We start from the raw sequence: 13,336 nt of genomic DNA, 5'->3' as shown, positions 1-13,336 counted from the left end.
GGGCTATTTTTCAGATAATTTCCCTCACTCCTGGATGTACCCAGATTGGCCACATTTATCACCGTTTATCTCAGACACAAGCAGCCATTTACCTTTATACTTATCTAATGTTTTTTAGGTAACTAGGTTTCTGGACTGAAGTAGAATCTTTTATCTAGACCATGACACCAGCATGCAAATAGTGTTATAGGTAAGGGACACAGAAAAAATAGGACATTCCTTATATTCAGTCTTTGTGTCAGAATCTCCATTGATCATATCATCTTGTTTTATTACCCTCTCCTCCACTTGGACACAAGGTGAAAAGGTTATGCATCTTAAATCTCAGCTCAGGATCACACTTGAAACACATTCTCCATATACCTGAAATTAAAGATTACTTCTCTAAGGTTTCTCAAGGCAGCACAAAGTAAACCTACAAGTCTGAGTGTCCTGATTCTATTAGTCAAATGTGCTGTGACATCACATGGATGCAATATAAGGCTCCTACTGCTTGTGCATTTGAGAGAGGAGTGAACATCACCAAACAACCAACAAAGAGCACTCTGTCGGTCTTGAGAGAGACAACTTGGCTACGGCGTCTTGCTGGTAAGTGTCAGCTGCAAAATACGATAAGAGATCAATATTGTATGAATCTATAGTGTAAGAGTAGTTAGCTGTCAGGAGCTGAGCCAGGCCTATGCCCCGCTTTTGTGTTGGTAGGGGAAATCTTAAGGTCTTTTTTCCAGATGCTGAAACTTGCGAGAAGTTCCTGGTTCATTGGTTTTTGAATTCCTGTATGTCTGAGTATGTTGAGCCAGCAGAGCGCATGGTAATCAAGTGATCAGCTTTAGGCATTCAGGGAGGATGAGACAGGATAACACAGCAGTTGTTAACAGGGATAACAACTGCCTTGAGGGAAGAGGTTCCCCACACTGACCGAGTAGGTGGAAGATGATCAATTATTTTCACTGATCTCCACAGTGGATTTAACATCACATGTTTATAGATAGTGCTGAAATTTGTAACTTATTTAAATGATGCCCCCACACTTTATATTTGTCTTCTAGCTGCTATTTTACTTGTATTTCTGTTCATGTGTTTCTCTCTCTCTCCCTTTCTCTCCACATGAAAAACAAACTTTGCATCTTCTCTCACAGCTGTGTCACCATCGTAGGGTGATAGCATCAGCTCTCTTAGCCAAGTGTCGGGTCAGTGCGCAGGCTTGTCAGATGATAAGACAAAAGCAGTCATATGTTGTCACATAGACAGGGCATGAGGCTGTGGACAGGAAACAGACTTATGGTCCAGATCATTGTTCATTGTTCCTCTCCATTTTCTTTGCCTACTGCTGCAGTTTAGAGGACAAAAACGTTCTAAACAGTTAGACAGTCTCATGGAAAAGTTGGTTGCTGCACCATAGTGATTCAAGTTTTGCGTAATATGTTCTGCTTTCTTGTTAACAGCTGCTTTCATTCCACCTCCTCTTACTGCTACTAATGCGAGATGACAATAACTGCAATCAACAGTTCTTGTGACAAGCCTGATGAAATACCTAACATATCCAAAGTTAGATCAATACAGGGCTCTATTCAATTTACACTTTTCAATCAGTGAATGAAATACTTCTGTTAAGAGTTTTTGAACTGCTAATATCATGTCTTGCTCGTACATGTAATATATGTTGGATCACATAAAGACTGGACTGACAGGCGCCTTATCAATCAATTGAAACCAAATCAGACAAAACATTCTGATAACAAAAAGTGTGACACAACAAGCTGACTTTTACTAATCAAAGCATGGGGGGGGCAGATTTGCTAGCCAACTGTTGTAAGACTGTGAAAACTCAGTGTTCCTGATTTCACAAACTGCTGTGATACTGATTATCCCAAAAGATTGATCACAGATTTCACATATCAAACACTGTTATCCTGAGGATAAGGCTTTTATCTCTGAAATACAGACACTGTTAAATTACTCATCATTCCCAACAATTATTCAAATGTGAAAGTGAGATTGCTGTATCTTGTGATTGTAATTTGATTTAAGGTTGAGCTGCTGTGGACTTTGCAAGTGCATGGATAACTAACAGAGGGTATTTCATTTAGGAGGATTGGTCTGTTTTTGTGAGTTTAATACCATTGTCTTTCTCCATAGACCAGTATGGGACAGAACCAGGATAAACTAGGAGAGGGAGAACAGGCTGTTGGTGAAGGTTTGAATGAGATGAGGCCAAGCCCTGACTCTGGAGGAGCATGCAGTCATTCATGTGATGTAATGGAGGGCGGAAGCTCATGTGAGGAGGAGGCTGGTAACACCAGAGGAAATTCAGGGAAACCAGACACTCAGGATTTGGACGGGAGCCTCAGCCAAGAGCCAACATCACCTTCTAGTGAGAAGAACATAAATTTGTGGGTGAGCCCTTTCGTTGCAAAGGAGGTGAGACAGGGAGGGGCTGCAGGAAAGGAAGGAGGAGGAGGAGGACGAGGAGGCAGGACCGCTCCACTGGTTCCACAGGAGACAGACAAGAACCAAGAGAGTAGTGCGAAGATTGAGGAAAGAGCTGGAGCACATAATCTGTTCAATCAAATCAAGACAGAGGAAAATAATACTAAGGAAGACTCTGACACATCCTCAAAGATCAAGATGGATTATCAGGATAAGGGAAGCGTCCAATATGTGGAGATCCAAGATCAAAACTTCTCAGCTGGAGTTGTAAATGAAAGGTCTGGCACTGCTGTTAACGCAGAGGATGCAAACTCACTTAAAAACACTACAGAGGACTCTGTGATGGTGAAGATGAGCAGATGTGGAGCTCATGCAGGAAGGGAGTTGTTACTGTCTTTTCAGCAAGATCAACATGACACCATCATGGCGGAAGTTGAAGATATTAAACTCTGTGAGGGAACAGTGGGCTGCTTGATTGAGAAGAAGGAACCGCCTACAGCTCAACGCCAACATCCTTTGAAAAACAGTCTGCAGAAAGAGTCTCTCTCAGGCATGAGTGATACCATTCACTGTAGACCTCCAAAAGAGAGGGCAGAGAATGATAAAAAAGAGGAAATATGTGATGTTTGGAATGACTACTCTTCAAAAAAACCAAAGGTCACTGACACAGCTGATCAAAAGGAGTCAGTAAGGCCTTATCTAACAATGGAGACAGCTGAAACAACCACAAATCAAAAGATAGATTCTTGTTCAACATTAAATCCAGCCTTTGAACCCAGATCTATTTTGGAGAAGCTACTGGAGAGAAACAGAAAGGAGACAACCCCAGCTCTTAAAAAAATAGAAGAGGTTGACACAAACGACAAGAACACAATGGATATTGCTGCAAAGAGAATCCTTGGTAGCGCTGCAACAGAGCTAGCCACCAATCAAATTGATCAGTCTGATGTAAATACACCTTCAGCATGTGACATGAAGAGGTTGAACGAGAAACAGCCCAAAGAAAACCATGCAACCAGAGGTCATCATATAAGGGACGTGGACGTTAAACAAGCCGCTGCTGTGGACAGTATGACCTCCAACTCTTTTCAGCCTGAAGTGATTGAGAATACCATGTGTGAAAGCTTACTCACAAAATCCCAATGTTCCAAAGCTTATTGTCTGAAAGCAGAGGAGAACATTAACTCAACAGATGCTTCAGTCAATGAGGATGTGGAGATAAAGCCAAACATGACCCCCTTTAAAAACCTGTTTAAAGACAACTTACAATCAGCTGTCTCACATGAGAGCACATCACGTGAAGTGAGTAGTTTGATTGCTGAGGAATCTGCATCTTTATCAGTATTTGATGTAAAGTCATCACCCACCAAAAGCGATGGACAAGTTGCAGACTCATGCTATTTAGTCACTGATGAGAAGACAGAAACCAGTACCATAAGGCCACCGCTTCAAATAAAGAGTGACAGTGAGTGCAAAGCTGATCCGCAGTTATCTGGCTCTGCATGTTTCGATGCTCAATCTGTAAAGAGGAAGAAGGTGAAGACCTCGACTGAGGACACTGCTGCATCAGCTGTGAATGCTGGTTCAATTTTGGTTGCAGCTGGCACAGTTATCCCTGAGGTAGGACACCAGATCACGAGGCCGGATCTTGATATGAGCCTTAACACAGAAAACATGATGCCAGATCAACCTGATGAACAACTTGGAAGTGAGGGAAATGACAGCGTCTCACTGAGAGATAAATCCCAAAGCAATCCCAAATCTGGGCCTGTCTCAGAACTCATAAAGGAGACCATTCAACTGCATGAAAAGCTGCAGCACCAGGACCGAACAAAGTCAGCTGAAATCAAGATGGATGAGCAGGGCCAGTCCGTGAAGGTGGCACAGATGAAAGCAGCTTTTGATTCAGCTCAGAAGTCCCCAGACAAGGCAGTTGAGAGGAAGCCATCAGTGAGAAGAGGTAAGGGTAAAATTTGGTTTACAATAAATATAAATATACACATATACACAGTATATGTTGGCTACAAACTACTGTCTATAGCCTACTATCAAATGAGTAGAAACTGTGGAAAGTGCAAAATACATGAGGTACAGAATAGCAGGTTTATAAATCAGTAAGTCATTTGGTATTAAAAAAAAACAATTAAGTCTGCGTTTTTGGTCCATAATCCATAATAATTTGGGCTACCAGATTCCCCACAAAAAACCTGCACGAACCCTAATCTCCGAGTCCACGATCATAGAGTGAAGGAGGGTGAAGACATAATAGATTGGATGATGGAATGCAGCTGTTTTCAAAGGTCTGCATCACCCTGCATGTGTGAAATAACGCCATCTTGTGGTGCTGTAATACACTTGTGGTACATTGTGTTCTTCAGAAGAATTGGGAGACATTTCTGATGTTATAAAATGATATCTAGAACAGAAATATTGTACAGGCATATGCATGTGCTATTGTTGCACTCTACCTATTTAATTACTACTGCCTTACCTGTCTACTCCTCACAAAACAGAAATACATGAACCCCATTCATGTATAAATAAAATGTGATAATTTGGGTGAGTAGAATTTTTTTTTTTATGACGATGGTATGATTACAATATAATAGTATCACAATGATAATTACATGTTAAATGAATAAAGTAAGACAATAGGGGAGTCACAATAATACCAAAGGATAATAAAATACCATGAAGCCACCATAAACACGATTAATGGTGATTTTCGGTAACTGGGAACCTGAAGAAAGGAGGCGTGAGCTTTCTTCCATGTTGTCCAAAACGTCGCTCTGATTGGCTGTTAAAGCTGTCCGTTTTAGGTCACTGAGCCACACAGGGCTCGCCAAGCCAAATCAGGGACCGAAACTAGCGTTGGGGAAAGAGCACACAGAGCAAGTGGTGTGGTGTCAGCAGTGGCTCAGGCAGAGGGAGGAATCAAGTGGGATACGCGTTGGGCTGTGTTATATCGTTCGGCTTTCGGGATACTTTCATTTCCTCTCAGAAGGTAGGTTACAGATTATTTGGATTTTTATGACATTTTTTGTTTGTCTCCCAACCCTTTAACTGGTTGTAATGGTCTTCGTTTGTCCACACAACGTTACAGCCATCCAGACAGGAAAGTGCACGCGCTAGCTAAAATGAATTGGGATAGTCTGTAGAACTGTTTTTTTTTTTTTTTTTTAGCTAGCACTAGCCTTCAACGGCGGTTAACTGACAGTGCAAATAAGTTTCTAACCTGTAACGAAAACAATTGGTTGTCTCAAGCTAGGTTTTTATGTTCCTTTTCATGTTAAATGGATTCGGTGGATAATTCACGACATGAAATGTGCTGTTGCACGTTATTGAGCGGGGTGGGGTAACATTAGCTAGCTAACCATAGTGCTGCAGGGAAACTTATCTCCATAGATCCACATTCACGGAGGTGCAGGCAGCACAGCCGCGCCCTGGTCTCTGGCACCCTGACTGGTAATAAAGGCTGTTCACAATGAACAATAGGCTCCAAACAAACTAAACATCCAAGAATTAACTATTTCATTTATATCGACGAATATTTTTTTTCTCCAAACTGGGCTCCTGATTTATTTCCTATATCCGGAATATTCATCCAGATGCCAGGGTTAGATTTGACCCACTAACACATTGGTACGGAAGATAGGCCTAAATAGGAAAGGGTCACAGCATAGGAGCGGTCGCTGCTTCCATGCTAGCAACTAAGATGTTATCCAAATGCATAATCATCATAACACGTGCAAAAATGTTATGGAATAATGCAAAATCAGTGCAGATAATTAACATGTTATAGTTCTAGTCAGTGAGGGCAGAACTATCGTGTTGAGGCACCTGAGTCTGCTGCTCAGTCCATCGGTTTAATGTTGACAGCTGTTTTAAATCGGAGTCCTTTTGCAGCCAATCAAGGATTTGGTTTAATCGTGTTCAAGTCAAATTTAAGATAGGGTACATTATTTACTAGCTAGTAGTGCTTGTATTGAAAGGCATCTTGTTGCCTGAGAAGTCTCGTCTACCTAAATGTTTTATTTCCACAACTGGACCGCATATGTTGTAATTAAATTGGGTTTTCACATTAATGGATTTTTTTTTATAGGGAAATGCAATCTTGGAGTGTGACATAAGTAGGGCTTCCACTGAAGATAATTTTTTTGTTCTGATTCATCATGTAGTCTTTTAAAAGTGAAATAAAATAATATTGTCCAAGCTTTGAGAGCCAAAAATGTCTTTTAAATGTCTTGATTTGTTTAACAATCATACCAAAGCCTATACATATTGAATTAACAATGATACAAAAAAATAGAAAGCAGCAAATTCCCACATTTGAGTGACTGAAAATAACCAATTAGTTATTTTTCTGTCCCTCAGCTAATCAATTAATTGAGCCCTTGTAAGAAGTATGATGAATAAGCCCCTCCCTGTGAAACTCAAACACCAGTACCGTTCTGGGAAAGTAATGCATTAAATTGATCCTAGGGAGATCATTAAAGATGCTCTTTTCACTTGGCAGTCGTAAACAGTCCTTGCAGTCAAGCCCTAGTGGTTGGGTGATGACCCAAATAGTCCTCTGTGTGACCCTTCCATCTGTACTCCACCAGCGGATCATTTGCTTGCCTATAACAATAGGGCAGTTTGATTTGTACAGTAATGACTGTCGTTAGAGTGCCAAAAGGGCAACATGATATGCATATTTGGCCCCTGTCTTGAGCTAGCTTATGTAGGTCCCGTGTGTAATCAGCTTTGTGGTTGGAGAAGTTTCCCTTGCCTGGATTCGCTGTGGGATGCAGAGCGACCCCAGGGTCAACAGCCAACCGGACTACAGCTGTGTTTGGGCTTGTTAACCATACTAGACGTATCAACCTCTGCTGGTTGTGCTGCAGTACAACCTGCGTAGCCTGCCTTCCTATAGCAAAGCTGAGAAAGGAAGTGGGCCAGGAAGTAGAGGGGGGGGGGAAAAGCATACGATGTGAGGAAGTGTTTGTTCCTATCAAATGCAGCAAGAAGGTCTGATGTGGGCTGTGGTGAATTCACAATTGCATGTTTGAAATGGTTTTAGGAGGATCATATAGTTTTGTATCCAGTATCCATTACATTTATTTCATCAGTGTTGAAGAAGTTCTGGCCCTTCCCTGCTGGCCATCTGAAGTCGTTGTTAATTATTGTACTGAAAAATGTAATAATTAGCGGTTCAGGCTTGGGATTGTTTTGTGGACTAAGGAATCTGCACATTCGATAGAAAGTAGCTCAGCAGCCATTGATAGCTCTCCTGATACAGTTCTGCCGTCTGACACTTTACACTGACAGCATTTTACTGCCGAGTGGCGCGATGAGATCCCATTTTTAGTAGCGGTGGGAGGGGAACGACGCATGTTCTTTTTGTTTACTAGAAAGTTTGTGTGTATTTTGGGGTGACAACATGATACATGGCTGAGCTATTCTCAAAGAAGAAAAAAAAAAAAACGCGCCGCAGGGATGGATACAAGCTCACTGCTGGTAAAACGCCATGGCCTAGAGGTGCATTACCGCCACCATGTTGTCTGGAGTTACTTCACTCTCATTTTGAACTTTGTCACTCTGGAGCGGCTGGGTCAAATGGCACCTAGTGGTAAAATGTGGAATACTCCGGCTTGACATCAAACCGGTTTGACATTTTTTAACGACCCACTCCTAGTATCAAAAGCTCCGCTAAGATCAATAAAAGTAAGTAAAGTAAAATATCTACAGAGCTTGAGAAAGATTTTATACTGCCCACTAGATCAGGGAGATCTTGCAGGGAAATAGGAGAGAATCAGTTTAAAATTGATGAGTTGGATAAATAGAGTGGGGAGTAGCAGAGGGGATGAGGCTAGCCCCGACATCTCTAATCTTATTTACAGAGAGAGAGTAACTGTAAGTCCTATTTAAAAAGATGGGCACGTCAAGAGGTACAGGAATGACAACAGGACCTTAGGGTTGTTTACTGGAGGAAATGAGGAGCACAGACCCATTGCTGGCAACAGCAGAGGCCAGGGCCGAGGGGTATCGATACTTAAAAAAAAAAAAAAAAAAAGTGACATTCTTAAACTTCAAAATTCAACAGATTTTTGATTTACAATGGGTTTCCTGTGCTACAAATACATTTTTCCTGACAAGATGTCCAGTAGTTATTTCCACACAAGTGGAAGGAAGCATCTCATTATCCAACCACCTGCTGAGCATGTTTGTGTTTTTGTTTGGACCAGCCGGAGGAGGAAGAGGATCACATGCCTAAATTTGTGCCGCTCATTGATCATAAGGAAACAACCACACAGCCCACAGACAGTGGATGTTTCTTTGTCTTTGTTACTAAACCCCCATTAAGTATGAACCTATCAATCCAAATAATTGTCTATCTCAGCTTGTTAGATGTGTTTGTTTTACATAGAGGGTCAACTTTGACCCACCCTCAACCCTCCCGCCCCACACACACACACACACACACACACACACACACACACACACTTGCCCTCTCCCGTTTTGACAAACCTTTTTCAGTTTTGTAAGCTTAGCAATTCCACCAGATGCACACCGCCTAATACCATTTCTTCCACTGGTCTTTCCCACCACAGCAGACATCTGTTGAAATGGACCAGTGGTTTGTGCATTACTCATTGGGGGAGGGGAAGTAGCTGATCAGGAAGAGGAAAGGACATGCTACTCTCAAGCTGTTATATTTAGAAGATACCTTTTTTTTTTTTTTTTTTTTTTTTTTTAAATAAAAGTTGGACAATAGGCAGGGGTTTTGCATTCGTCCTCGTCGTGTCTGTTGGGTTGATCACCTGATAGAAAAGGATCAAGTATACACTTAGGCAGAGGTTATATTCAGGTTGTGATGCTGTAGATACTAAAGTAACGCTACACACAAACTAGAGCTGTTCCTGTTGTAATTTTATAGGATTGTAAAGTAGTCTCTTTTAAACCTTGACTTTTAAGTAGGATAAGAAGTTTAGGAAGTCTTGCAGCACAGATTGAGGTTTTTGCTGGAGTAAAGCATGGTAAGCATCACACTAAACATGCAGACATGTTCTGACATTTATGTTTCCTATGTCTGAAATCTATGGAGTCTGTTTTTCCTGTTTTCGGAATGAGGAAGTTGGCAAAACCTCATTTAACTTCTGGTGTTGAAAACATGTTATAAATGTCTGCCACACCAAATGCTATTAACACATTTACACAATGTTTGCCTAGTTAGAAGAATTTCTTTGGACCTGGTAATCGGTTCTGTCTATGTGTTACCTAGCATTGAGTTGGACTTTGAGCCATGTTGCTCTTGTGTCTGCAAGTCTCATTTCCTACGAAGTATAAAAGCATTCCTTGAAACCCTGGTGCGTAATGTATTGTGTTCCAGTAGTATTTAAATTGAGCGGAGCACAGACTGCATGGTCACTTGGATAGGAGAGGAGAAAAAACCAGCACCTTATCTCATTGTTGCAAAAAGCACTGGAATGTTGCTGGAATCTGATTACAATGGTGGTCCGTGGCCTTGGTTACAGGAAGGGGATTTAGGTGGCGTCTCATGCAGTCTTGGTTACAAAAGGCAGAAGGCAGTCAGTGTATGGGGAGCACTCAGGCGACGTCACTGGTGTGTGGGTCTGCGTGTGTATGTGTAGTGGTGGCGAGAAGTGGCATTGGTAGCAAGCGTGGGAAAGAGAGGTCTGTGGCCATTATTGTCTGTTAAGTCTCTACAGTTATAATATGACACTTTAACAATAAAATAACAAAACTGTAACTCACACAGGTTGTGTTTGACCTTTTTATTGTAGGCGTATTTGCATACAATTTATTAAAGGGATATACCTTAAATGCATGACCTGCAGTGACCTGGACTGTGGCTACCAAAGTGACGCTGTCACTACCCAATGTGAGTCGAGTGCAGATGTGAGTTGTGCATGCGTCACTTAGCAACATTTAGCCTACAAGATGCTACCAACTTCTGTAATGTCAATAAAGTAATGGACCTACTTAATGAAGTATGTTCACTGCTGGCTACAAATTAGCAATCAAACACAAAAAACGCTGTCACTCGAATGGCGTTTTGAGCTAACGTTAGCAATCAAACAATCACGGATAGCTAAACGTTTTTGTATTGATTTCCATCTTCGGTTATGTTTTGTAATGAGAAAAGGGTAATATTTTATGGATATCACAAATTTCACGCCGACGTTAAAGCCCCAGCAATAACAACAGTGATGAAAAGCAGCAACAAACAAAGGAATTGGCTAAACTAAACATGTAGCAGATGAAACCTGTTGAGAAACATGGTTGAGCCTTGTTTTATTTGCTGATTGCCTATATTCACATAAGGCTTTATGCATACCAGTGATCTCAGCATCAGACTTATAAATGGCTGAAGATGAGAGAAATGCTGGGCTCTAATGACCTTGACCAATGAACAGCAGACAAACGCAGGAAAACATTTGTTTTTCGCTACATTTCTGGTTGGAAGTGTCGTCTCTTGCTTCACAGTTGGCCTTCGTCTCCACTAGTTTAATGACGTCCAGTGGGTGTGTCAGCCTTATGAATGTGAGGACTTTTTTTGTCAGTCAGATTCAACCTGAAAACTGATCTAGAAGCGGGTCTATTTTCTCTCAAAATGGCAATCATTACCCCTACGGGGTAACAACCTCAGGGAGAACTACCAGAAATATTTATATTTGGCATGTTTGATGATATAAGCTTATGTAAAAGTAAATAATAAATATAGTATACAAAAGTACACAGTATTTTTCACTAAAATAACTATTGTGGAGACTGTTTAGGCTTTACCATAATGTTTAGGCTTTACTATAATTTTATCTCTTTCTGCTTTCCCTCCCTCTGCCACATCAGCTCATCCCGATTTGTGGCTTGGATTATCATGTTCTGTCACCTCTCACTGACCAAGCACACTATAAAACAGAGCATCACGGACAGTTTGCACCCCAAGACAAGGTGGTGAAGAGATATTAACTCTGTCTGTACCGTTTGTATTGACAAACATGGTTTATACTTGCCATGCACTGTCCAGAATAAGCCATTTTCTTTGGGGTTAATTTAGATGTAAAGGCAGTGAGTTCTAATCCTGGCTGGGGCTGCAAGGAAAATATCTAATTGTGATTCTTTCAACTGATAGTGCTATATGATTCAAGGTATTTGAGGGAATGATCATTTTTATTGAAAAATATTAAAACCGGTACTTTTAATATGATTCCGATTCCTTAATCGATTCTTGAAAAACTGAAAAATGACATAAAAGGCTCTTGTTTTTTAAAATTCCTAATTTAACAATATACTAGGCTAACTTTTTAAAGTACTTTAAAACATAAGTATACCTAAGTCACCTACCACACAACTTCAATAATTTCACAATAAATAACACTATTACACTATTAACAAGGAACAACTAAATAAATGTTGAGTTGGAATGCAAAACAGAAACCAGAGGGAAAATATGGCATTTGAAAAGTAGCCTACATTTACGATAGCTAGCTAACGTTGGGCTACAGAGAGAGTGGTACTTTTACGTCTGTCGACACATTAAGTGGAACCGAATTTTGCATTCTAATCCGGTTGCTTTGGAACCGGTTCCATAATGCAGCTGTTTTTTTTTCTTTACCCAGCCCTACTGAGGACGTGCCATAATTTTACATGTTTACGCACATGCTCCAAAATCTATACACAGTAACCTTCTAAAAAGCAGAGGCCCCAGTAGTAGGGATGTCTGATTACTCTGTAGCACAAAGAGGAGGCGTTTACATTTTCTTGATGGTCACCTCCAAATGCTTATTGATCTTTGTGTTCAGTTACTGAGATTTATATTGAATCAAGTGACAGAAAAGGTGTTTGCTCTTCCAGTAATACATTCAGGCACACTGACCAAACATGAGCCCTTACTGAGGTTTATTATTTGTACTTGTTTTCTATTTGTAGCTGTTTCGCAGTCTCATGTCAGAGCAAAACAATTTCCACTTTGCTTAATGGAAGGCAGCAGTCTGTACTGTGACTGTGAGGTAGACGAGAGGAAGACCCACTACGGCCTGACGCAGTGAGCTCAACTGCAAGCATGAATGGCCTAAATTCTTCCATTATCACGGCCTTTTTCATACCATGTCAACTGTGTGCACAACCACATCATTTGTGTTTGTAGTCATGAAGTCTGATGAGAATAACTAATAAGTATAACACTCAATTTTTCTTAAAATACACATTTCTTCAGCAGAATTGTCAGATGTAAATGGCGTTGCACACAAAGAAAGATGTTAAAGTGTGTCACTGGTCCCATTTCCTTATTTCCTTCGGCGGTAGGGCCCTCCATTTGTCTCTGCACATCAGGGTCAGCTCTGCTGGCTCAGGAGGCAATAAGGCACATAGCTCTCCTCTCATCTGATTGGCCCAACAGATACTTGCAGTATTTTGCCTGAATTAGGGTGGGATCATGGAGCTGTAAATCTCAGGAGAGTCAGTGAGTAGCATAGCATTACCCCAAGGTTTGTGTGTCTCATTATCTTGTGTATGTCTGAGACTGGCAGATTAGTGCCAGGCTTTTACTGCCTCAACAGAACCCGTGCTGACATTGTTGCATTCAAATGTCAGATTTCGTGATCATTTTGACGGCATGGGTCATAAAAGCTGAATATTAAATAATGTTTTTAAAAAGGATTCAGTGTTGCGTCTTTAGTTGGGCTCCTGCAGTTACTTTGAGGTCTTTCTAGTTTAATCATAATTTTGTAATTTTGACCAATAAAGATGTTACTGTATCATTTAGAAAAAAAAACGTATTCATTACTGGTAATGAGGGAAAGCAGTCTTCTAGTGGTTATTACACATAGATATTTCTTTAGTGTTAGAATTTAGTGTTAGAAAGAATAGAGTGTTGAGAATTACTGTGCCCTATTAAAGTAGT

General features: G+C 40.8%; 2 protein-coding genes across 3 annotated transcripts in view; both read left to right on the top strand.

Annotated features, from left to right (window-relative positions):
• The first annotated feature begins 513 nt into the window (after positions 1–513).
• si:ch211-108c6.2 (uncharacterized protein LOC559375 homolog) lies at positions 514–12,482 on the top strand. Its single transcript, XM_034872248.1, has 3 exons — positions 514–588; positions 2,140–4,390; positions 12,418–12,482. The coding sequence occupies exons 2-3, from the start codon at positions 2,146–2,148 to the stop codon at positions 12,480–12,482; spliced, it is 2,310 nt and encodes a 769-aa protein (XP_034728139.1). The 5' UTR covers positions 514–588; positions 2,140–2,145.
• coro1ca (coronin, actin binding protein, 1Ca) overlaps positions 5,198–13,336 on the top strand; it is a 33,185-nt gene continuing 25,046 nt past the window's right edge. Inside the window, exon 1 of one of the 2 annotated variants that reach the window (XM_034871302.1) lies at positions 5,198–5,434. The gene's annotated coding sequence lies outside the window, so the exon portion shown is untranslated. The remainder of the gene's footprint in view (positions 5,435–13,336) is intronic. The other variant, XM_034871303.1, reaches the window with a different exon arrangement.

The sequence above is a fragment of the Etheostoma cragini genome, chromosome 5 (assembly GCF_013103735.1).
Source record: "Etheostoma cragini isolate CJK2018 chromosome 5, CSU_Ecrag_1.0, whole genome shotgun sequence".
Taxonomy (NCBI): domain Eukaryota; kingdom Metazoa; phylum Chordata; class Actinopteri; order Perciformes; family Percidae; genus Etheostoma; species Etheostoma cragini.
The sequence above is the reverse complement of the archived record's forward strand: the minus strand, read 5'-3'. Positions and strand labels throughout refer to the sequence as shown.

Bases quoted from the DNA above. Each gene is read 5' to 3' on its own strand.
- si:ch211-108c6.2 (XM_034872248.1), top strand. From the start codon at position 2,146: ATGGGACAGAACCAGGATAAACTAGGAGAGGGAGAACAGGCTGTTGGT. The intron at 4,391-12,417 runs GTAAGGGTAAAA...GCTTAATGGAAG, and splicing joins GAAGCCATCAGTGAGAAGAG to GCAGCAGTCTGTACTGTGAC.